This window comes from Rutilus rutilus (genome assembly GCF_951802725.1).
Source record: "Rutilus rutilus genome assembly, chromosome: 1".
NCBI lineage: Eukaryota > Metazoa > Chordata > Actinopteri > Cypriniformes > Leuciscidae > Rutilus > Rutilus rutilus.
The window spans coordinates 32,493,714-32,517,102 of NC_140209.1; the positions used below are offsets into that span (position 1 = coordinate 32,493,714).

Sequence of the window (23,389 nt, forward strand, 5' to 3'; positions counted from 1 at the left end):
CTTTGTAAATGCCCGTGTTTTCTTCTTCTTGCACCCCTCCTTCAGCAATCATTGATTGTGCGCGCGCAGCCCGAGTCTTCACTCCATCATCACATAAAGCGCGCGCCTGAACGTCACACACAGTCTGGCGATGCGTTTGCGCCACTGCGTGTATTCTGGACTATAGCTAACACTAAAGTTTGGCTTTTGGAGCACTGTTGCCCGTCCTCTTCTTCAAAGGTATTTTGATGTTACCAAAAGAAATCTCTGGAGGAGTGTGTTTCAGCGCAAGGTAAGCGCACGAGACGCATCTGTGCATCACCTGCTATACAGAATGAGACAAATGATAGACTTGAACTTTTCTCTGTCGACTCTTTCACTGTTCACATAGAAACCGGCACGGCTTTAACACACACTTTAACACAGCCTAGCAAATATTCCACTGCGATCTACATTTTACAGAAATGCTCAAGTTTTAATCTGAATAATGAATTTATTCATTTGCCTCTAACATATCCGTGGTAGCCTACTTTTATAGACCTACCGTGTCTGTATTTATAAAACTGTCAAACACTTGGCCATGGTAAAGAAACTTCTCTCTTACAGCTATTTTATGAGTTCAGCTCAGGCCAGAAAATATGAAAAATTAAAGAGTCTGAATTTTAAATCTAACATTTACTAAATAAATAATAATTGAAAAATAAAAACTCCCCACAAGGACATATTTTTCATTAGCTAATTTTTTATTTTTTTATTTAGTAGGCTAGCCTAGACAATAGCCTAAAATATGGATTTTAAAACTTGTTTAAAAATTGAGCACATGTTATAGATCTATAGGCTAGGCTACGTCACTCAATCACGTTTTGGTTTCCGTACATTTTTAAACGATTGGTTTCGAGTAAAAAAACGATATAAAATTGACTTCATAATCATAAGCGCCGCTTTTTCACTCATTAGCAACACAAAAATCGATATTGTTCGTATTTACGCTATCACATCACAGAACAGCTCTCATGTCATGGACCATCTTCGATTGTAAATTAAAACTTAACTTTATCAAATTAAATGGCCGCTATCAAAATAGGCCTGTCAAACCACGATATCATCAATAGCCTATCAACTTGCGTCAATTATTATGTCGTAAAATAATAATTGATTATCGGCAACTTAGTAAAATACTTTGAGTCATTAGTTTATTTTTTTCTGACAAACTATTAGACCTTTATGCAGGCCTAGATCGCAGCAATTAAAACAAAATATCCTATTCTCATACGACAAAAGTTAGGCTATACCTTCATTTAACAGACAGTATAGGCTATTAAAATACATTCTACAAAGTTTGATCACATTTATAGCAAGGCCTACGTAAAAACAAAAATGCTGACACTTTGCAGGTAAACGCGAATAGCCTATCACAGAGTGATTATTCCTCAGTGAAACTGATGACCCGCGATTAACTCCTGTATTTTTAATAATCAACTCATGCAATGAACTGCATTATTAATGGGGAAAGAGATCATACACGCAGCGTGCATGGGATTTCAGCCATGAGGAAAATGCAACTTTTCAATTGTCAGGAAAATGGGTTTTTAGGCAGAAATAAACAGAATGATGATGATTATAATAATATATTTTTTAAACACACACAAAAAAAAAAAAAAAAAAACTACAATATTCTAAAATCCATTAAACACAACGAAATAGCCTACAAATTTTTTTTTTTTGATTCCCCTCTTTTTCTGACGTTTTGCAGACATCAGATGATGTTTAGTGTAAATCTCGAATGAACGCCTTTTAATTCTAAAGTACATTAATCAAAGCATTAATGACAACCGGTATCCGTTATTGATTGAAATCTGAGTGCGACGGCTTTAGACCGGAAAAGACTTGATTTGTTTTATTTTTTATTTTTTTATTTGATTTTTTATTGCATTGTTTCGTTTTGCCAAATAGCAAAGCGTTTGAGAGTGTAGCCTAAATGTCGCTACCGAAGCCGCGCGCCTTTCCACCGGACACTTCACCTGCACGAGCTCCCGAACACATGTTGAGCAGTCAGACAAAATAAAATGAACCAAACAAATTAGAGAAAAAGAGTATACACTGTAAATAAATAAATGTATACGTAGCCTAAAATAAAAAAGCCTGGCAGCGTCGGCAGAGAACTTGGCATTGTTCCAAGCATTTAGATTACATTTATATAGCTGTTCTTGACCTTATATGTCTTTAAATCATATAGACTAGTGTTGGTAGGCTATATACTAACATATTGGCCTATATACATATATATATATTATTTTGTAAAACCTACTGAAAATAACAGTGACTTAAAGGTCAGCAAAACTGGCTTCTCCAGCAATCGTGAGCATTAACATAAAGACAGTGTTACTGACACACACACAAAACACCTTCAGTGTTACACATGTCTAAAATATTGCAGTAAACAACGTCACACAATGCAACATAAAGCACCCTTTATACATAACCATAACAAAAATATCTTTTTTTTTTTTTTTTTTTTTAATGTAACAGAATGTGGTGTGATGACAAATGGGATGTATCCTTCCTGAAAGGAATATCACCATAAATTATAAGACAATTTATACTTATATAATTTCAGCAATATTGTTCCAAGAAAGCATTATTTTTTAAGGCTATATATTTCACATCTATATGCTGTTTAATATACATACATACATCTATTACAGTGTATAAAACCTTTTTACAATAAAATGACATGTATTTTTAAATATTATATTTTTAATTTCAGTCAACTAATTTTTACCCTAAAACCCCTTTTTTACTAATGCACTTTAGTGCACATTAAAAATGGACCCAAACCGGACCTGATTTTATCTTTTGCTAATGAAACTAATGATGCTCTGTTTCCTCGATTATACTGCAATCATATAAATATCTTCAAAGTAACACTTTAAATCACTGTGTGCATTTTACTCGCATTACATGTAAATATAATGAATCAAATATGACAATTACAATGAGCAATTACAAGCAGCTCACAATAATTTCATATAACCGCATCTGATTGCAGTCTCTATATGTGAGTTTTCTTTGTTACGTTGTTGGCCTTCAGTCAGCACTCCAAAGAAGGAAGGAACGGAATGAAAACAGAAGAAAACCAATCATGTCTTCAGCAGGCCCCCTCTGCCACGCCTTACGGTGAATATTCTGCCTAATGAACCCACAACATATTGAAGAACGCAAAGCTTTGTTTTATTAATCGGGTAGCATTGCTTAATCTTTACCTATGGATGCTGTAATGTGTGCATTGAGTCTCTCATGGCACATTTGTTTGTGTCCTGTCAGCTGACACCTGTGCTGTTCTTCTCCATCAGAGCATGTGGGAGGAGGTGAGGTGTGTGCAGGGTGCGAGTCTCCCATCGCCGACCGCTTCCTCCTGCGCGTCAATGAACTGTCCTGGCATGAGACGTGTGTCAAGTGTGCGGTGTGTCGCAGCGCGCTGAGTGGGACCTGCTACTGCCGGGACCGCTTGCTTTACTGCAAGCATGATTATGAGAAGTAAGACACAGTTCGATCTGCATCCTGCGCCTGTATGCACTGAATCAAAGTCCTATTATGGCAAAACATCCCATTTTCGGGGTACTGTCTGTAGGTCGACATGTGGTGCACCAGAACATTCCTCTGAGCTCTCTATAAAAGTGTGTTTAGTCTGATCATGCTGTGATGTTATTGTGGAATATAACACATTTCCTTTAGAAAATGTAGTTAAAGGTAGGGTGGGCGATGTTTTTTCATAAACTCTTTTTGTTAAACTGGTTGAAACTCTCTTTACATCCTGATAGCAATCTATAATAGAAGTGGTCTAAATATTAAAAACATGTACATATCCTCTGTGGAAGCCTTTGGACCAAACGGTTTTGTCCAATCATTGCATTCGGTCCGAATGCAACGATACGTTGTCCCACCTGCCTGTCAGAGTATGTATCTCCGCACACCTGCTCACGCAGACATCACACGTCATCAGCGCGTTTCATGCTATGAGTTAGACAGACGTCAGTCACCAAGTGACAAATCAGGTCCTCCCTCAAAATCAGGTCTCTGTTAGGACTCCAAGCAATCCCATTGGCTCAAATTACTTTTAATAGGTACTCTCTTTTTAGCACCTGGTTAACAATTCATTCAAATCATGTTTTGATAAATGCTGTTTGAACTACTGCTGTTATAATGACCATTAATGTCTGTATTAGTTAGCTTATGTACTAGCATAGCATTCAGATACCCGATTAGCCTGATAGCTTATTTGCATTTACCCTGTTAAATTAAGTGTAACATGTCCACGTATTTCAGTTATAAAAAGAATGTAATGGTATTCACTTAATAGGTTATTATTATTTATTAATAGACAGTTTATCAAGTGAAAGAAATTACGTTCAATTTGTTTAATTATGCACTATATTGTAAAATGAATATAGTTTGTATGTACTTCGTATAATCATTAACTAGTTGATAAAAACCCGATTTTGAGGGAGGACCCGATTTGTCATGACACTTCAAAGAAACAGCAGCATTATCAACGCCAAACTTAACCTGCAGCAGTCAGGTGGTACAATTTAGAGCTGTTTAAGTTGTTTACTTTCAGTATTATTGTGATGTTATGTGCTCTGAGACATGAGGTAGTTTAACGCCGTCTCTTGTGACGCTTTGCAGATACACAAATGCTGTGTGAGTTCATGTGTTTTGAAGAAACTGTGACTTTAGAAAGCTCTCTTAAGGGAGGGTGGGATCTTATCTTATGATTTCAATGCTAGCTCGCTATTGCTAGCCTCTTCGAAATTGCCTACCCTACCTTTAAATATCGGTGTTACGTTTAGTTGATGTATGAGTAAGGCTGTAGATTCAAATCTGTCTCTTAAAGGCATAGTTCTGTCCTCATTAGGTAATGTTTACATGGCATTATTTTCATAAATCAGAATGAATCAATCCGATTTCAGATTCTGAAAGTTGTTTATTTAAAACGTCCATCGATGGTGCAATCCAATTCACATATTCATTTGTGCTTGAACAAAACCTAACCAAATATGAAGAAAGTCGGCGTGATAATATCACTGGAGCTATAGTGAGTATAATTGCTATTTTTGACATGATGAAAAAGAAAGAAAGAAAGAACAATGACATATGTCAGAAGAGATATATTCTTAGCAAATATTTAGAAACTATTCAGTCTCCTCTACTGACCAGTTTGTAAGACGTGAGACGTAAATAAACATATGCTAGTTCATAAGATGTATACATACAGTACATCAGGGCAAGTTATTTTTAAATCTGATTGAGAAAATAGTCAGAATCAAGTGTTTACATGCTTAATGTTTTCCTGATGATCGGATTATTTTAGGTCTAGACCGTCTACACCACCTCTTTCAATCCCATCATACCTTTCACTTTCATTCAGATCAATCAAGGTGTTCACATTAAGTCTTTTACAGTCCATTTGGGCCATTCATCTGATTATAAACGGATTATTTGAGTGACATTTACTCACCCTCATATTATTCCAAACCCAAATTTCTGTGGAAAACAAAGGAGAAATCTGAAGAACCATTAAAGCAGTTCATATGATTCGTGCACTACATTCCAAGTCTTTGGAATGACTATAGTGACAATAGAAGTGAATAAAGACAGAATTAAAAAATTGCTCTGATGAATCATTCTGTATCTGTTTGGGTCAGAGGGAGATTCCGAGCAACCATAATTTGTCAGTGACATCACCAGGAGTGCGGACAGTTGAAGGGCGATTTTGTGGCCTGTTATCACTGTTATGAGAAGTGTCAGACACTGCTGAGAAGTGTGGACACTCCCTCTGTTGCTGACATCTGGAGGCCAACAGAAAGAAATAAGAAGGGCAGGAGAGAATAAAAGAAGACGGAAAAGTAAGGTGGAAGAATTCCCAATGGGAGTATGAAATAATTCTATATGTTCCCAGGAAGATAGATCACCTGAGATCCCAGGACTGTTCCAGGGTATGCAATTATCATATTAACTGACATTGCTTTTCTTGACACCACTGAAGAAAAATGGGACAATAGATTTGATAATTGTTGTGCATGAGGGCTTGCAGCAAGGATGTCATAATGAGGGTAAAAGTGATCAACGATTACAAATGAGAAGGTTGTTCTGGGATCGTAGCACGGTAAAACTGTTCTTGTGCAGGCTGGTACTGTTATTCCCATGAGATTGATTAATTTGTATCATCAGACAGACTTTTTCACTTTTCCTTTAAAGGGGTCATAAGATGCTATTTTTAAAGGTCATTATTTTGTTTACTGGGTGTTAATGTCCAAAAAACATATTATTTTTCACATACTGTGCTTTATTGCAGCACCTCTATTCCCAGTCTGTCTGAAACGCTCTGATTGAGTTCTGAAAAAAGCCCCTCCTTCCGAAAAGCGCGCAGAGTGCTCTGATTGGCCAGCTGACCCCATGGTTTATGATTGGTCAAAGACTTCAAGCCTGTGTCAGAAATGTAACACCCCTTTACCATAATCGCGAACCTCAGCTTCCATGGCTTCTAAAGCAACTGTAAACACACAGTTATTAATGTCGTTGATTTGACTGTATCAGTTTGAGCCCGAACCACATATTTATTGCTGAACCAATGTTGTTCAAATGACAGAGAGAGGTGCGACCATTACCTCATCATATGAGGTAAGAGATTACTACGTTTCGGAAACAGTCTAGTTGGTTAATTTCTCCAAGGATGCATCGTACTACGGTAGTTAATCAGTGAGTTAAACACTGTACGGGAAACGCACATGCCACAACATTGCGACAACACTGAAGCCTCGCCTTCTTTCTTTGCATATGCCTTTGGGCGGGCATTATGCTAATATGTCACAATGTGGCGTAGACGTTTGCGAAAGTAGGATCGATGCATTTTATAGGCAGGTCTGGATCAATGGTTCTCTGTTACATAGAATAAACCTCTTTCTGGGAGACTATTGCCTCGTTTCCACTGAGCAGTACGGTACGGTACGGTACGGAACGGTACGCATTTATTTGCGTTTCCACTATCAAAAGTTGTGAATGGTACCAAAATGCCGAACCGTACCGTACCACTTTTTAGGTACCCTTCCATTGGGGTACCTAGCACAGTGGAACGGTACTAAAAGGTGGAGCTAGACTCACTGCAGGACATTGATTGGTTGACAGAGAATCGTCACTTGCGCGTGCTACAAGAGGAATGACAACATAAGAAGCGCCATTTTTTAATATACAGTTTAATATAATACTACTGTTACTGTATCACGAAATGTAATTTTAAGAGTTTTTCAGGCGAGAATGTAGTTGTTTAAAGCTCAAATCTGTGGTTTATTTATAAAGATGATTTTTTTTCCCCCGGTTGTGAGATCCATGCGTTCAGCGGGCGCTATAAGAGCGTTATAACTTTGCAGATCTGACACATGCACAATCAGATATATTCCACACTAAAAGCATCATATGGCCTCTTTAGAGACTTAACTTTCTCTCATCTCATCCCATATGTTAAGGAAGTAAGAAAGGTACAGGCAAAGGTTTGGTTTGCAGATGTTATTTGTGAATATTGAGGCTGCAGCGTGGTATGTGGTGTATTTGTGGAGGAAACTTGGCACACTCTTGTGCGGCTGACCTTGAGTGAATCCACAACAATGTCTCCTTGTGTTCTCTGCTGTCTGTCCGTCAGCACACACCTGCCTCTTTACCCCTGCTCGGTCTACAGCAGGTGTGCGCTCCATTTTTTGGGGTGCCAAGGAATCTTTGATGGTGTAAAAAAAAGGAGGAATTTGGGCGCAAAAAAAAAGAAGCTTTTTTGTTCTACCATTCTACTGTACAAAATTATTATTTACAATAACTGAATCATAATGCCAACAAAAGTCATTTGTAAAAGTTTGTTGAGGTAGAAAGGCCCCCTTAAACAGCACTGACAACACATTTTAGTTTCATAATATGTGTTTACAAGTGAAACGGTATTCACTGAGAGTATTCACTTTTTTTCCAGTCACAATAATACAAAGTACAGCGACAGATCTTTTTTTCCGTATTGTGACGTGTATCTGAGTGAAATGCTTTATCGGAAAAGAGAAAAAAGTAGGTTGGGCACTTGGTTCTATCCATCAGTTGTTGATTGGATGAAGGGAGATCTGAATGTGAGTCGATTGTAAGAAAGAGGCGGGGTTTAAGACGACTAAATGATTGGAGAAGTTCTGCAAACGTCACCAGAGAGAAACACAAGTAAAAAATGAAACGCGTGTCTGATCAACAAGATCAACATTTGGATGCATTTAGTAAATAGCCAACTCAAATTGGATCATCAAAAGTTGACATAAAATACCAAAATGTAAGGATTGAGCAAAGGGGTTGTAAAAGGGATTTGTTTCAGAGGACTTTTTAATAAAAGATTACTAAGAAAAAAAAAAAGTTTCACTTGGAATAATGCACACAATAATACAACTAACAAGCAAACAGCATCAATTTTTATTTCACGAGTTTGTTCATCCAGTCCTAATAGTTTGTAAACAAACATGGCTTGCTGTCGTCGAAGGAGGCTTGATCCCGAGACTCGACTCGAGCTCTGAGGAAACCTCCCTAACAATATTGCATAGAAAGAGAAAGAATGGAATAGAGGAGGAGATGGTGGAAGAATTGTCACTAGGACGGCTAGAAATTATGATTGACTGGACTGAATGATTAGGCTTCTTCCGAACCTACATTTTGAACTTTATTTATTATCTTTCCTTCTTTAAGATTGCGTACATTCAGTCTCCAGTCCCTGAAGTTCTTGCTATCAGAAATCTGACTCATTTACTATTCATTTCTCGATCATTCCAGCAACACCCACACACTTTCCAAAACCAAGCTCAAAGCCAAACCCCTATTCATTAAACCCACATATGCTTGCTAACATCCCTGAAATGGTCAAATACTCTCCATCATCGTCTTCCTGGCTGACTTCGACACCACACAGCCAGTAGATAAAGCACGTGCAGCCCAACCAAGTGAAACCAGTCCCAGACCAATAAAGGCTCTCAGCCCCAGGGTACGGTGCCTGGATCCCTGGCAGAAAATTAGACAAGCGAAGGTCTCGGAGGCCTATCAGAGTGGAGACAGGGGAGCGGATATTTAAGACACCCCAAGTTTAATAGATCACTCTGCGGGGTGGGAAACAGAACGAAAACAGCCCCCAGTGTGTAATGCTACGAGGAACCCATAAGAACGAAAAATCAGATTTTAGATCTTGGTTGTTTCTCCTAGACAGTAAATAGTGATTTTTGCTTCTCAGACATTTCTCCTAAAAAAAGAACCCCAGAATATCATGTGTGCTTTTGAGAATTTCTCGAAAATGTCCTAAACTGTGCTTAGATTTGCCAAAATATCAAAGTCTGCAATCAAAAATCTAATATTTATTCAATATTGATATACCATAAGGATTTTTAGGAAAAAACAATTGAGACAAAGTTGATACTTGATGCTTTTAATATTTCAGATTCAAGTTTATTTCAGATCCAGAATATTTGGATTCAGTCCACAGAATGTATGGCATAATATTAATCAGCACAAACGTTTATTTCTACTTGTCCCTCCATTTCATAAAAACTGTTTTACAGTGAGGGAAGTGCGAGTGCAATCCATAAATGTTAAAATACTATTTCAGATGTAAACAATATGTGTGTTAACATGATTTTAGTGTGAAAACATCCCTTACTAACCTTTTCTCTGTAATGTTATTTCTGTCATGACAACTCTCAGAATGTTTGGCATGGTAATGGAAATGACAATGTTGATATATTTGGTCTTGGCAGAATAGATGAGACATGCTGCTGCTGTACAATAGCGTACATGAATTACTCAGGTGGAGCTGGGGAAGGTGGAGGGTTTCTGAAAGCGTGCTGCACTGCTAAGGTAAATGCTGACCAAGTATTTTTAAGGTTGAGCTGCGAGCTCATTGGCTACTGATACAGCAGGAACCAATCAGCTGTGCCCTATAGAGAACAATGCGATTGAAAGCAGGTTGAGTTAAGGACCTAGTTTCATGACAGAACTTTGTATATTTAACTTCATAACGGCTAAAACCCTAAAACAACAGTAAAAATGACAAAAGCAGATTTATAGATTTAAAAAAAAAGTATAAAACTAAAAAAATAAATAAAAAAAATTACAGAAAAATTAAAGAAAGTGCTTTTATAAAATTATCAGCTTCACAAAAAAAATCCCCCTCTTTCTCTTTCATCCGCTTGTAAATTCCGACATTCTCAATCTCCAGTACTTTGAAAGAGCAACCTCTAAATAATATTTTTTTTCTATGGAAATCACCATTTACAGTCACACACTCTACCAAAAATTTTCATTATGAGCTTTTAGGTAGATGGTTACAGAAACGTTCTTCTGCTCGGTCTCTCTTCCTCCCCATGCATCTCTTCTCTAGCTCGTCCATCACTGTCTGATTTCTAATAATATTTCTGTTCCAAACTTCATTTCCTACTTGTTGAGATTTATAGCCGGGATGACACCAATCAGTTTATCTCTCCATTTATCCCACATTTTCGCTTAATCATCTCATTGCTCGCTGTCTCTTTGTGTCTGTGGGAACAGGGAGGGGGGTGGAGGGGTCTTGATTGGGAACGCTGCTAATTATGTTCCTAGACGTGACTACAAGCTGTGTTGTGGTTAGAGAGTTGTTGTACTGTCAGACAGGAATATGACACACGGGCTCTGATGGAGGACGTTGCCGTACCTTGGATTAGCTACTGAGTCAGTAAGCAAGTTAGTGGTGATTGCAGGTTAATGGTAATAATAAGGCTATTAGTATTACCATTCATACTTATATTGTGGGCTATACAACCAGACACAGTGTGATAAAGATTGAAGCCGTGGAAAGTGTCGAAGGCATAGAAGCAGTCTCTTCCCTGTAAACCACTTAGTACACTTTATCAACTGCATCGTAACCCCTAGTGTCATTGTGACGAGCCACTCACACTTTCTAAATATAAAAATCCAGCTTCTAGTTTAAGATCAATGGCACCACCCCAAACCGAGTATTAGTTTTGAACATACAGAACCTTGTGTGTTTAGTCCTGTTGGTGAATGTTTTGTATATGTAAACACATTGTGGTAGTTAAAGCCATGGGGCTCATTAGGTTTCATTACTGCTAGGCTATAGGAAAATGAGTTTTTGTTTTTTTAGTTTTGCTACACCTGAAGCTCCCATTAGCCCATGTTGAAGCTCTTATAAATAAAGGTTATACGGAAAAAACATTTTGGGTTCCTACAAAGAACCTTTCAATCAACAATTCTTAAAAGAACCTTTTTTTTTGTTGGTGTGAAGAACATTCTCCACTATAAAGAACCTTTTGTGCTATGTAAAGATTCCATAGATTTTAAAGGTTCTTTATGGAACCATCAATTCCAATAAAGAACCTTTATTTTTAAGAGTGTAGTGTACGTATCAGACTTGTAAGGGAATGATTGAGGGAGAGAAGAGCTCAGGGGAACCCAGAAGGCCATGGAGGTGACAAACAGAGGTGGAGAGAGGAAGATGACAGAGGAAGAGGAGAGATGAGCTCGAGGTGTCTCCTCTCGTGATATTGCCACTGTTTTTGCATAATGCGTGATGAGTCTCCATCACCTCGCCTCCCGCACAACAATTTCATTACAGACGGCTAATAAATGTTTCATGGCAGAACAAGCTGCTCGCCTTGGCTTTATTAAATCTGAGATAATAAAAGAAGAACGGCAAAAAAATGAAAGCGGGAGGGGGAGAGATAGGAAGAATGCCATAGATATCCTCAAACAGGGCTGCCGTATCTTCTGTTTCTGGGGCAACGAATCCCCCGTCCCCCCTCAACGCGTCTTTTTTTCCCTTCTCGCCCTGCCACAGAGAGACAGGAAATGAGAATCTGGCTGACAGGATATTGCGTTCTGGTGGCCTGGGGATTAGCTGTTTTATCCAAACACACACACACTCGCAGACTCACTCTCGCCTCACACAACTCAACACATCGATCCTGACGGTCTCTGAACCCTTGAGCATCGCACATACACACGAGGGATGCTGGAAATGTTTGCAATGTACGGACAGGTCTAGCTGTCAGTCAGGAAATGTATCACAATAAGTACGTCAGCACATCAGTGGTGCATTATTGTCTCGAAATAGTGAAATGCTCTATATAAGATGTAACGGTGGCATGTTATGAATCAGAATTTGGTCTGTTGACAAGTGGAAAGTGAATTACCATGCTTTTTGTAGGTTTTCTGAAATTTATCTGAGGAATGAGACATAATTGCTACAGTGGCAATGTGTCGAAGGCATAGTTCCCCACAAAATTGTCATCAGTTCCCTGATGTTGTCCCAAACCTGAGTGAATTAGTTTCTATTATGGAACAAAAAAGAAGATATTTTGAAAAAAACATCCTCAGGGTTGTTTTGGACCCCATTGACATTCACTGTACAGACCCTTTTTCTCTCTGATTTGACCTTCCGTCCACACTGAGATGGCGTTGTTGAAAATGCTTTCCCAAGTGGGTAAATTTGAAAAAGCTGTTTTGTGGACTGTGAAAACGTAGGTATATGAAAACGATGACGCATGTTTAGCCATGTGACGCATATTGAACCGATAGATATGTATGCTTACACCGCTATTGTGCCTGTTATGAGCTATTCACTTTTACACTGTTGTTAAATATATGTTATTTTGCACACTCTTCATATCGCAGTCCTGCAAAGATGACAGAAAATATACTCGCAATTGCTGTCCTGTGGCAAAACATGAGAGGAGTTGCGTATTAGACCAAACATGTAGCCCAATGGTGACTGAGTGCGACCTGGACGCATCAGTGAATGGTGAGATATTTTGCTAAATAAAATGATCCTGCCAGAAGAATAGCATGATAACTTTATTATGCCTGATCCGTCTGTATCATTTCAGTGAGCTTTCATGAGGTTGTATTCATGTGCAGTAAGATGAATTTAGCGTTTTCCGACATTTCAGCGTGGATGAGAAACTTTTGGAAAATGCTTGAAAACGTTAGTGTGGACAGAGCGTTTTGAAAACGAAAACACAGTTTTCAAATGTATCCGGATGAATGTAGAGACGTATAGCCAAAGAAGAAAAAAGTCATAAAGCCACCTTTATTTCCATAGAGCTTTTTACAAAACAGATAAGTGATAACAGTGATAACAGGAAAATAATGCAAAAAAAGTTTATTTCTGCTGTTCAGCAGATCTAGAAGAAAATAGCGCCATAGTCCAGCTTAAGTAAGTTCAGCGATGGTTAATTCCTGCTATAGAAAAGTTAATCATTTAGTTCATTTATCTATACAGCCGCTCTGGAGAAAACAGTGATGTCATCGTCCAGCTCAGTTCTCATTTAAATGGTGTCAATGCAGGCAGATCAATAATATTGTTAGATATTAAGTGTCCCCAAGTAAGCAAGCCAGAAAGCCAATAAAGGTTTGAAATGACATGAAGGCGAGTAAACGGCTGATGAGTAAATTGCCTGGTTGGACCCTTCAAAATGACTTTTATTAGTGTAACATACAGAGACAAAAAGTTCCTTTCTCTACATCTAGAATGTTTCATTCATTACAGAATCAATGACAGCATGAACATTTCTCTGTTCTATTGGTGCAAATCAAGAAAAGAAAAGCTCATGAGAAATTATAATGCACTTCCTTCAAAAGTAATGTTGGTAAAAACTAAATCATACCATTATCACTCATAAAGTGTATTTTGGTATCACTTTACAATAAGGTCCCATCAGTTAACATTAATGCTTTAACTAACATGAAGTACAAATACATTTGTAGACATATCACTGTATTAATCTTTGACTTATTGATCTTTGTTAACGCTAGTTAATAAAAATACAACTGTTCATTGTTAGTACATGTTCAATATTAACAGACAAAACTTTTGATTTTAATAATGTATTTGTAAATATTGAAATTAACATTAACTAAGATTGATAAATGTTTTAGAATTATTTTACATCGTTAGTTCAAATGTAGTTAACTAACGTTGACAAATGAAACCTTATAAAAGTGTTACCGGTATTTTTCACACATGATTTCTACAGGATCATCCAAAAAAAAAAGAATTCTCATTATTCTCACTACATAAGAAATGTGATTTTTACTTTATTGCTACCTTGATAGACAGTACTCTTTCTAATGAGCCTGTTGAAGTGTTCTTCATATGATTAATAAGCCATAAATGTTACCATCTGAATTCAGCTGAGAGTGGTAAAGAATATTTGATGGTGTACAATGACACTATTTGTTGTTTTATTAGCATTCAATGACATGATGATGTGTCTCAACGCAATCAAACTTAATTAGACAATTAAAGCCTGCATGCCACCAGTCGATTATCATTTCAGTACTTTGTGCATGTTTGAGAATTGCATTCATTCCACGTTAAGTTAAAAAAGCTGGTTTTCTAGCAAGTACGTGCACAAGTGTGCGTCTGTGACATGATTGGGTCAGTATAAAATGTGTCAGTACTGAACAGTTTAGCTGCTCACCTGTGCTTTCTCTTTTGCGTTCGAGTGGTCTGATGTGTACATTTTTATCAGCTACCTGTTGGCTTTCTCATATTTCATCATTGTGAATATTGGTGTGCGTGCGTGTCGGGGAGGGAGGGTGGCGGGAGTGGGTTGTGGGGAATGCTGGGAGATTTTAATAACGCAGAAGCAGTGCAGTGAGATTTAATAAAAGAAGATGATGTGATTACTGAACCCTGGCTCTGAGCCACCTTCCCTCACAGCAATATCCGCTCTCTTTCTTTCTCTCTCGCTCATACACACACACACACGCACAGCACCAACCCTTGCAATTATGTGTACATGTATGATTTACATACTGACTCCCTATATATACAAAGATGCACCAAAGTCTGTGGGATAAACCTTGCAACTATGACAGTAAGTGTTTGATTATGTAAAATTATGTGTTCGTGCATGGATTAGGCCCCCACACTATGATTTGGCTATAGATTTATGTAAAACTTTATTGAATTGACATCATGAACACAACTTGTTCGTACATATCGCCTGTTTTTTTTTCCCCGCACCCATAATTTCTTTCCCCCAAGATAGTTTCATCCTCAGTTAACTCTGGTTTTCAGATCTGTCTGTTCAAGTATGAAATATATTGTTATTTATGTAACCATCAGGTTTAATGTGTCTGTGTTTGCAGCGTTTTTTTTTTTTTTTCAATAACATTTTATCCCCTTTTAAAGTTTGTGGTGAATGTCACTAAAACATGTCCCGATCACATCTCAACAATATCATTCCTCACTTATTTATTCTGGTTTCGTGAAGTATGACCCGGGAATGTTCTAGACAGGTTTCAAGCGATGCACTCTTACGGTCAGTGGCTGAATGAATGTTGCTCAGGGATTTTAGTGTTGGACTTCTTTGATCTGGGTGGAGTAGGTGGTGATTTGGGTAATTTGGCATTTTTGGCAGATGGATTGAGACAGATTAGCCATAGCAGCTGCGTTTCGGACAGGATCATCATATCTGTGCAGATTAGAGGCTATAATGTGTGGACCTGGCTGGCTCTTCCTTTAGCAGATTTCTGATATGACACCTTCATCTCCTACACACACACACACACACACACAAGAACAGGGGCAATCCGTCTCTGCAACTGTCATGAAATCTGTGTTATCCATCAAAAGTGCCTTTCATCTGTTCTTCGCCTCCAACATGTTTTGTTTTCATCTTATCATGTGTGACAGCATCTAATAATTCAATTTGCCTCTTATACGTGTGCTTTTAATTTCATTAGTGGTCATTGCTTAAAGCAGGTTTCAGCTTTATTCACTGCTCATACACTCTAAATGGGGTTTTTTTCACAGCAATGCCATTGATGAACCAGTTTTGGTTTCCCAAAGAAACCTTTCAGTCAACAGTTCTTAAAAGAACCATTTTTTCTTAGTGTGTAGAACGTTTTAAGAAATCTAAAGAACCCTTTTACCACTAAAGAACAATGGAAAGATTCCATGGATGTTAAAGGCTCTTCATGGAAACATTGATGCCAATAAAGAACCTTTATTTAAGAGTGTATTTAAGGTTAGGGATCTGAACAAACCCTTAAGCACAAGTATTAAAAGGGGTAGTTCTTGTCATAACGTTCATTTGTTGGGTGACCTATTCCTTTAAATGATCGCTTGTCCTGCACTGTGATAGAATGATGCATCAAATTGGGCGGCTTTTTGATGATTTTCACCTGGTTAACAAACAAAAAAAAGGTACACTGTTACCACAATATCATAGACTTGGCTTTTTTTTATATGGGACAGTAAGCAATCGCCCAGAGCACCCTAACAACCACATAGCAACACACAACAGCCTAAAATCACGCCAGCATGTGTAAACGCCACATTTGACATGTAAAATATTACTATTGTCCAGTTCAGGTGTTTGACAGTAACTTCACATAGGTTCATGCCACATTGTTGATGAATGGTGACTGTTGCTTTGGCTTAATGAAATGTACATAAGGATTAGATTGTCATCGAGCGTCTACAGGTCCATCTGTGGGTACCTGTCAATAATTATGAGAGTACATGAGCACGGCCGAATATAGGTGCTGGTAAATGTGTGTGTGTGTGTGTGTGTGTGTGAGTATGGTGTGTTTATTCGAGTGTGTGAAAAAGAGAGAGGAGAGATTAACCCCATGCTATCCTCAATCCCTGGTTATGAGTTTACAGCGTCTGTCTGGGCATCGCACTGTTTAAACAACAATCTAATTAATCCTGTCTTTATTAGTTTCACGGAGCTGGGGAGGGAGGACGGGAGGGAGGACAGGGAATTCTGGCAGAAAATATCAAGCGGTGAGGGAGGGGAGAGAGGAGGGAAAAAACGAGGGGTTTGGTGGGGATTGAAGAGCGAGAGTGCCTTTAAAATGAATTGTGATGTTGATGAGCCCCGTCAAAGGAAAACACTGTTTAAAGAGAGGAATTTGCGGGCATTGGTAGTGGGACAAATGACCTTCTTAATACATTTGCTCACTTTTGCCCTGTAAGTCACTGTAACTGTTTATCATCTTAGAAAATCATTGATAAGTTTAAAACATTCACCAAGATTACAGGTTCAATTCCCAGGTGATACACTGATAAAATGTACAGCTTAAATGCAGTGTAAGCTGCTTTGGGAAAAGTTTCTGTCAAATGAAAATGTGCCGGACATATAAAACACCTCGATTTCTGATAGCTTGTAATGTAAATCAATGAGATTTTTATAACAGTAGAATTATAATTATGTAAGAATTTTTATAAAAGCTAATTATATAAAATGCATATAAATATTAGTCATCTCTCTATATCTCCCAATAATGCTTTAAAATCTTAGTTTTGGGATCAAAGGTTTGTAGATGTTATTGTCAGGAGCAAAACATATAATGCAATGATGATTGAGAGATGAACAAATAATAAACGCTCCTCAGAAGCCTGATGGATCATATTTGATGCTCACATTTTAATATGATTTTCATAAATAAATAAAAAAAGACGTATGGATAATCAAGTAAACCTAAGTTGCGTCAGTCCGGTAAATGTTCATCATCAACTATTAATAAAACATCATCAAATAATCAAAAAAGCTATTAAGGCCAGGATTAGGGCCTTAGTTCAATTAGGATATTTAAGTAATTTATAGCTTTTATAAATGTGCCTTAGAAAAAAATAAACATTAGCCTACTGGTGTGCGTCATGAGACAAAACAATGGCACTGACATATTTTAAGATATGAGATATGATTGAGCTTAAACCAGCTCAAACATGCATTTTAGTCTTGGACTAGCTTAAGCCTTGTCTGTGAAACCGGGGGTAAAAGTTATTCCTACGTTCTTCACTTAAAATCAGTAAAGATTTCACAGCAAAGATGTGTGTCGTGACCTAAAGGAGGACGTTTTTACAATTACACAAAAAAAGCCTCAACTATCAATCAGACGACAGAAGGCATGTAATAGATTGTGTACAAGTTTTGATCATATTGTTACTTTAGAGGCCTTAGAAACTTGCGTATCAAATAATACAGTGGGATTTATAGGGTTAAATACATTTTTGTTTTGTTGCTTGTGACATCTTGTGCGTTGTCAAATATTGCCACCCAGTGTCACAGACAAAACATTGCATAAAGTGAGCGTTCAGTGACACGTGCACGTGTGTGTGTGTCAGGTTGTTCGTGCGGAAGTGCAGTGCGTGCCTGCAGGCGATCGGGCGCTCGGAGCTCATCATGCGTGTCCTGGGGCAGGTGTATCACCTGGGCTGCTTCAGCTGCTGCGAGTGTGAGCGCCGGCTGCAGAGAGGTGATGAGTTTGTGCTAAAGGAGGGACAGCTGCTCTGCCGGGGAGACTACGAGAAGGAGAGAGAGATGCTGGCCGCCATCAGCCCGGCCCCTACCGAGTCTGGTAACCTTCTTGACCTCACTTGAAGGTTGATATTAAAGGAGAAGAGATGTTCAAATAGTTAAGAAACGACACAGTTCACCTTTAAGCCAATGCTCAGTTTCCCTCCGCAGTAAAGAGTGAGGATGAGGAGGGTGGCGGTGTCTCCGTCGGGGGGAAGGCTGGGGATGATGGGAAGGATCACAAGAGATCCAAGAGACCACGTACCATCTTGACCACGCAACAGCGTCGCGCCTTCAAGGCTTCCTTCGAGGTGTCTTCCAAACCCTGCCGAAAGGTCAGCAGTCACAGGACGCCTGTGTGCATTGTATGTGTAAACAGCACTTACGTCCATCTCATGCATGCACTGTTGTTGCAGGTCAGAGAAACTCTTGCAGCTGAGACTGGACTGACGGTGAGAGTCGTGCAGGTGTGGTTCCAAAATCAGAGAGCAAAGGTAGGATGGCATTGTTTTCTGATGATGATTTTCAGAGGTATAAAAAAGTAAAAAACAACATCTTTGTTCTATTGACCATACTTTAGGGTGTGTGTTATGTCTTTAGGGAGTTTCAGGGAGTTATAATTAAAATAAACTGAAAATCAAATAACAGATAGAAAGAACGACAGACATACAGATATAGATAGTCAGACGATAGACAGAATGATAGATAGACAGGGAGATAGACAGACAGACCGACAGATGGAAAGATAGATAGAACAATAGACAGACAAATAGATAGTATGATAGTCAGACAGATAGAGAGAACGATAGACAGACAGACAGACAGACAGACCAACAGATAGAAAGAAAGATAGATAGAATGATAGACAGACAGACATATAGATAGATAGATAAACACTTTCACGAAGACAGATAGAATGATAGACAGACCAACAGATAGAAAGAAGGAGAGAACGAGATAGATAGATAGATAGATAGATAGATAGATAGATAGATAGATAGATAGATAGATAGATAGATAGATAGATAGATAGATAGATAGATAGATAGATAGATAGATAGATAGATAGATAGACACTTTCAGGAAGATAGATAGATAGATAGATAGATAGATAGATAGATAGATAGATAGATAGATAGATAGATAGATAGATAGATAGATAGATAGATAGATAGATAGATAGATAGATAGATAGATAGATAATGACAGACAGACAGATAGATAAACACTTTCAGGAAGACAGATAGAATGATAGGGCAGGCAGACACATTTAGAAAGACGGGTACTAGCAACCAACAAGACTTAAAGGGATTATTCACTGCTATTGTTACTGCACGTTCAAGGCTAGTTTGATTAAATGACTATTAGATGGGAATGTTGTTCCTGGACCAGAGAATTGTTGTGTGTGTGTTCAGATGAAGAAGATCGCTCGCAGACAGCAGCAGCAGCAGCAACAGCAGGAACAGGAGCAGATGGGCGGCACCAGGAGGGGCCCAAGCAGAGGGGGGCGCCAGAGTAACGATGACAGTGAGGGTAAGACACGGGCGGACGGCGGAGTGGAAGAACAACCGTGTGAAATGGCTTGATGAAAGGTGTAAACCCAGCTCTATCTCTTCACAGACGGCTCCAGCAGTCACGGACTGGATGGGTTGCTCTCATATTCCTCTCTGCCACGGCAACAACTGCTGGCTTTGGATCCGAACATATACGGCAGCGAACAATTCCGACACGGGCTCACGCCACCACAGCTCGGCCCCGAGCAGATGCACTCCTACGGTAAGGACCTCCGACTGTATAAACTTCGGCATTGCTTATTCTTTTTCCTTAACTGAAATGTTTGTGTTTTAACGTCAAATTCATTTCAGACTCAGAGACAGTTTTCCATGACTTGGACAGTGATGGAAGTCTCAGTCATCTTGGGGACTGTCTCTTGTCAACCGCAGATGGTGGAGTTCTGGCAGGGCGGATAGGAAATCCCATTGATCGCCTCTACTCGATGCAAAACTCCTACTTTACCTCATGACCCTGGTTCCACCTACCTAAAGCGCTCCTCCACCACTGCAGGGGGCAACAAATAGAGTCTCACTGGAGGCGTCTTTCATCATCAGAACTAATTGAGTCCCTCAATCATATCTTAGTCGTGCCAATAAAGCTCTAACCAGTCAAACTAAGACATGACCAGACCCTAAAAATTCAATATGACATGGACAGAATAGGAATTCACTGGAATCTCATGTTTTATATCAAACATATGCACTATTTTTTTTTGTTCTGTATCGCGCAAAAATGTTTCGACAGTCATAGGTGCAGACATCAACAGGCAGCTGTTCATGAAGTCCAAGTGTTACCTCACCCTCTACTCACTGTAAAACTAACAAACTGATCAAGGCTGTATCCAAAATCTCCCCCTATATTCTCATTCAGTGCTTGAATGATGATGTGTTTTGCTGGCCAACCAAAAAGTTAGCGGTACCTCGATAAAAAGATCACCAATATGATTATTCTATTGGATTATTGCAGAAAATGCTCTGTGAGAGTTTGATTCTAACACGTTTTGTTGAAACGAAAATGTTGAAACCTAAATACAATCGGTGAAGGTAAAAATCTAACCGTATAAACAAACTACACTATGGTCACATGATTTCAACATCACCACCTTTAAGCTTCCAAAAAAATACATCAGTCTTTGTTTTAAAAAACTTTTCCCTGAAAGTCTGAGTTAGAATAGTTTGCAAGAGTGTGATTATAAAAACACAGAGGCTGTGAAAGCGGATTAGTGTGTAGAAGACTTTACCCGTTCGGTGTGATGACGTTTAAAGGTGCAGTAAGCAATTTTTGAGAAACCGAGCAGCACAACACACTTGTAGCCAATCAGAAGTAGGAGGCGTGTCCACTCATGATGAGGAGGAGAGAGAGTGAGCCAATCAGAAGTAGGAGGCGTGTCCACTCATGATGAGGAGGAGGGAGAGTGAGCCAATCAGAAGTAGGAGGCGTGTCCACTCATGATGAGGAGGAGGGAGAGTGAGCCAATCAGAAGTAGGAGGCGTGTCCAATCATGATGAGGAGGAGAGTGAGCCAATCAGAAGTAGGGGGCATGTCCACTCATGAGGAGGAGGAGAGTGAGCCAATCAGCAGTAGGGGGAGTGTCCACTCATAATGAGGAGAGAGTGAGCCAATGAGCAGTAGGGGGCGTGTCCACTCATGATGAGGAGGGGAGTGAGTGAGCCAATCAGCAGTAGGGGGCGTGTCCACCCATGATGAGGAGGAGAGAAAGTGAGCAAGAGAGAGATTTGAAGAAAGACTGTAGAACGAGATGGCAGAGAGACATTACAAAAGAGAAAAGGTCAGATGAATATCAGTGGTAAAAGAAGGGTTATGATAAGGAAAGAGCTTTAGGACCCGCCTTAATATTAGAAAAGCTTTCCAGCGCTGAAGAGACTCAGACACAGAGGTTGTGTTGTTTCTGCTCCATATGTGAGTAACATTGGTTTTGCTTTTTTGCAGAACCAAGATATGCTGTTGTTGTAATGTTAGCTTTAATAACAGGACAGCTTTGAGTGTTATTGTTTGTCTGGAGCTGCTGGGAGCTAACAACCAACTCTTGCTTGTACTCTTGTGCGTTTTGGGGGCGGAGCAATGAAGGGAGGGGAGTGTTTTATTTGGGTGTTTCTCAGAAATTGCTTACTGCACCTTTAATGTGCCAAACAACCTCTGTAGTCCCATTTAGCCACTTGTTAGCAAACGCCCTTTTCAAGACAGGTAAAAGCTTTTAATGATGTATTTTATGTTGTAGAATAAAACATCAAATTGAGCTTATGTTAACCACAGACATTATTTCAGGCATTTAACCAAAAACCCATTGACTTTTAGGATGACGGAACTGGAAGTGCTAAAATGCTAACTCGTGTCTGGGTTTTGGCCGACAAAATTATGTCATCCCTGCAGCACTCTATTCATTACATTACTCCACTGATAATGTCCACTGAACGAGTGAACGAGACCGAGTGAGACGGAAGTTCTGTCCACTGTGGTTTCAAACAGCACTACAAATGGCTGTGTCCCCTCAAATAATGAAAGGATATAGGAGTGATTTCTGACATAGCCCGAGCCTATTTCCACTCTCTTCTTATTGCTTTGCAATCTTTATGTCCTTCCTTATGTAAAGGAATCAGCTTTTATTTAAATCTAACGTGAAAACCAAAATAGTCTAGCATGCTGGCTAGAAGTCAATGTACATTAATATTTCTTGTCAAGTAAAAATGTATATTAAAGGTGCACTCAGTAGTTTTATGTATGCCAAGCTGACCGATATAGCAGTTGTCTTGGACTTACACTGACACCTAGTGGCGTGGATGCAGCATCACACAAACGCAAAAGTTTGAAGCAGGGTTAGTATAGTTAGCTAAAACCATACAAAAATCAAATAAAATAAAAACATTTTTGTAGCTTGAAATAAAGTAAAATATTATCAAGCTGCCAAGGCAACATTTTATTTAGTTTAACTTGACAGGCTAAAACTAAAACTGAAATAAAAAATACTATATAGACTTATTTTTTTAAAAAAGCTAATAAAATGGGGAAACATTTTTATTTTATTTTGAAGACTTGATTTTTTGAAGTGTAAAACTCTTAATGAGGAAAAAATTGAGTGCACCTTTAACATTTTAAAATTCCTTTTCACAAATTAGAAATGTTGACAGCTAGTGCAGTATTTTTTATAAAGAAATTTAATTTGGAATTAATTTGTTAGGTTTTTAAATACTGGCAGTTTCTCAGAAAGAGATTTATGTTTAATGTTTCAAGCCGCCTTAACTGTGCATTAGACAATTAAAGAGACAAAATATTAAAATAGTACACCATAAAATAACGAAATGTCTGTAAGATAATGAAAAAATGTAAGTAGATATCTCAAAGAAAAAAAAAATAGTGAGGGAGTCTTGATTATGCTGTAATTTAATATTTCATTTAACAAAACCACAAATGAGATTATTTAATTTAAATCTCAGGATTTTAAACAGTATAACATTTGGACACAGGGTACATTT

General features: G+C 38.6%; 1 protein-coding gene across 1 annotated transcript; it reads left to right on the top strand.

Moving 5' to 3' along the window:
• Window positions 1–75: 75 nt before the first annotated feature.
• On the top strand, window positions 76–21,794 carry lmx1al (LIM homeobox transcription factor 1, alpha-like). The gene is made up of 9 exons (XM_084423237.1): window positions 76–271; window positions 3,071–3,156; window positions 3,333–3,516; window positions 18,173–18,405; window positions 18,516–18,679; window positions 18,761–18,838; window positions 19,760–19,877; window positions 19,965–20,120; window positions 20,210–21,794. Exons 1-9 carry the CDS (start codon window positions 228–230, stop codon window positions 20,365–20,367), a joined length of 1,221 nt encoding a protein of 406 aa, XP_084279363.1. The 5' UTR covers window positions 76–227; the 3' UTR covers window positions 20,368–21,794.
• Window positions 21,795–23,389: the final 1,595 nt, after the last annotated feature.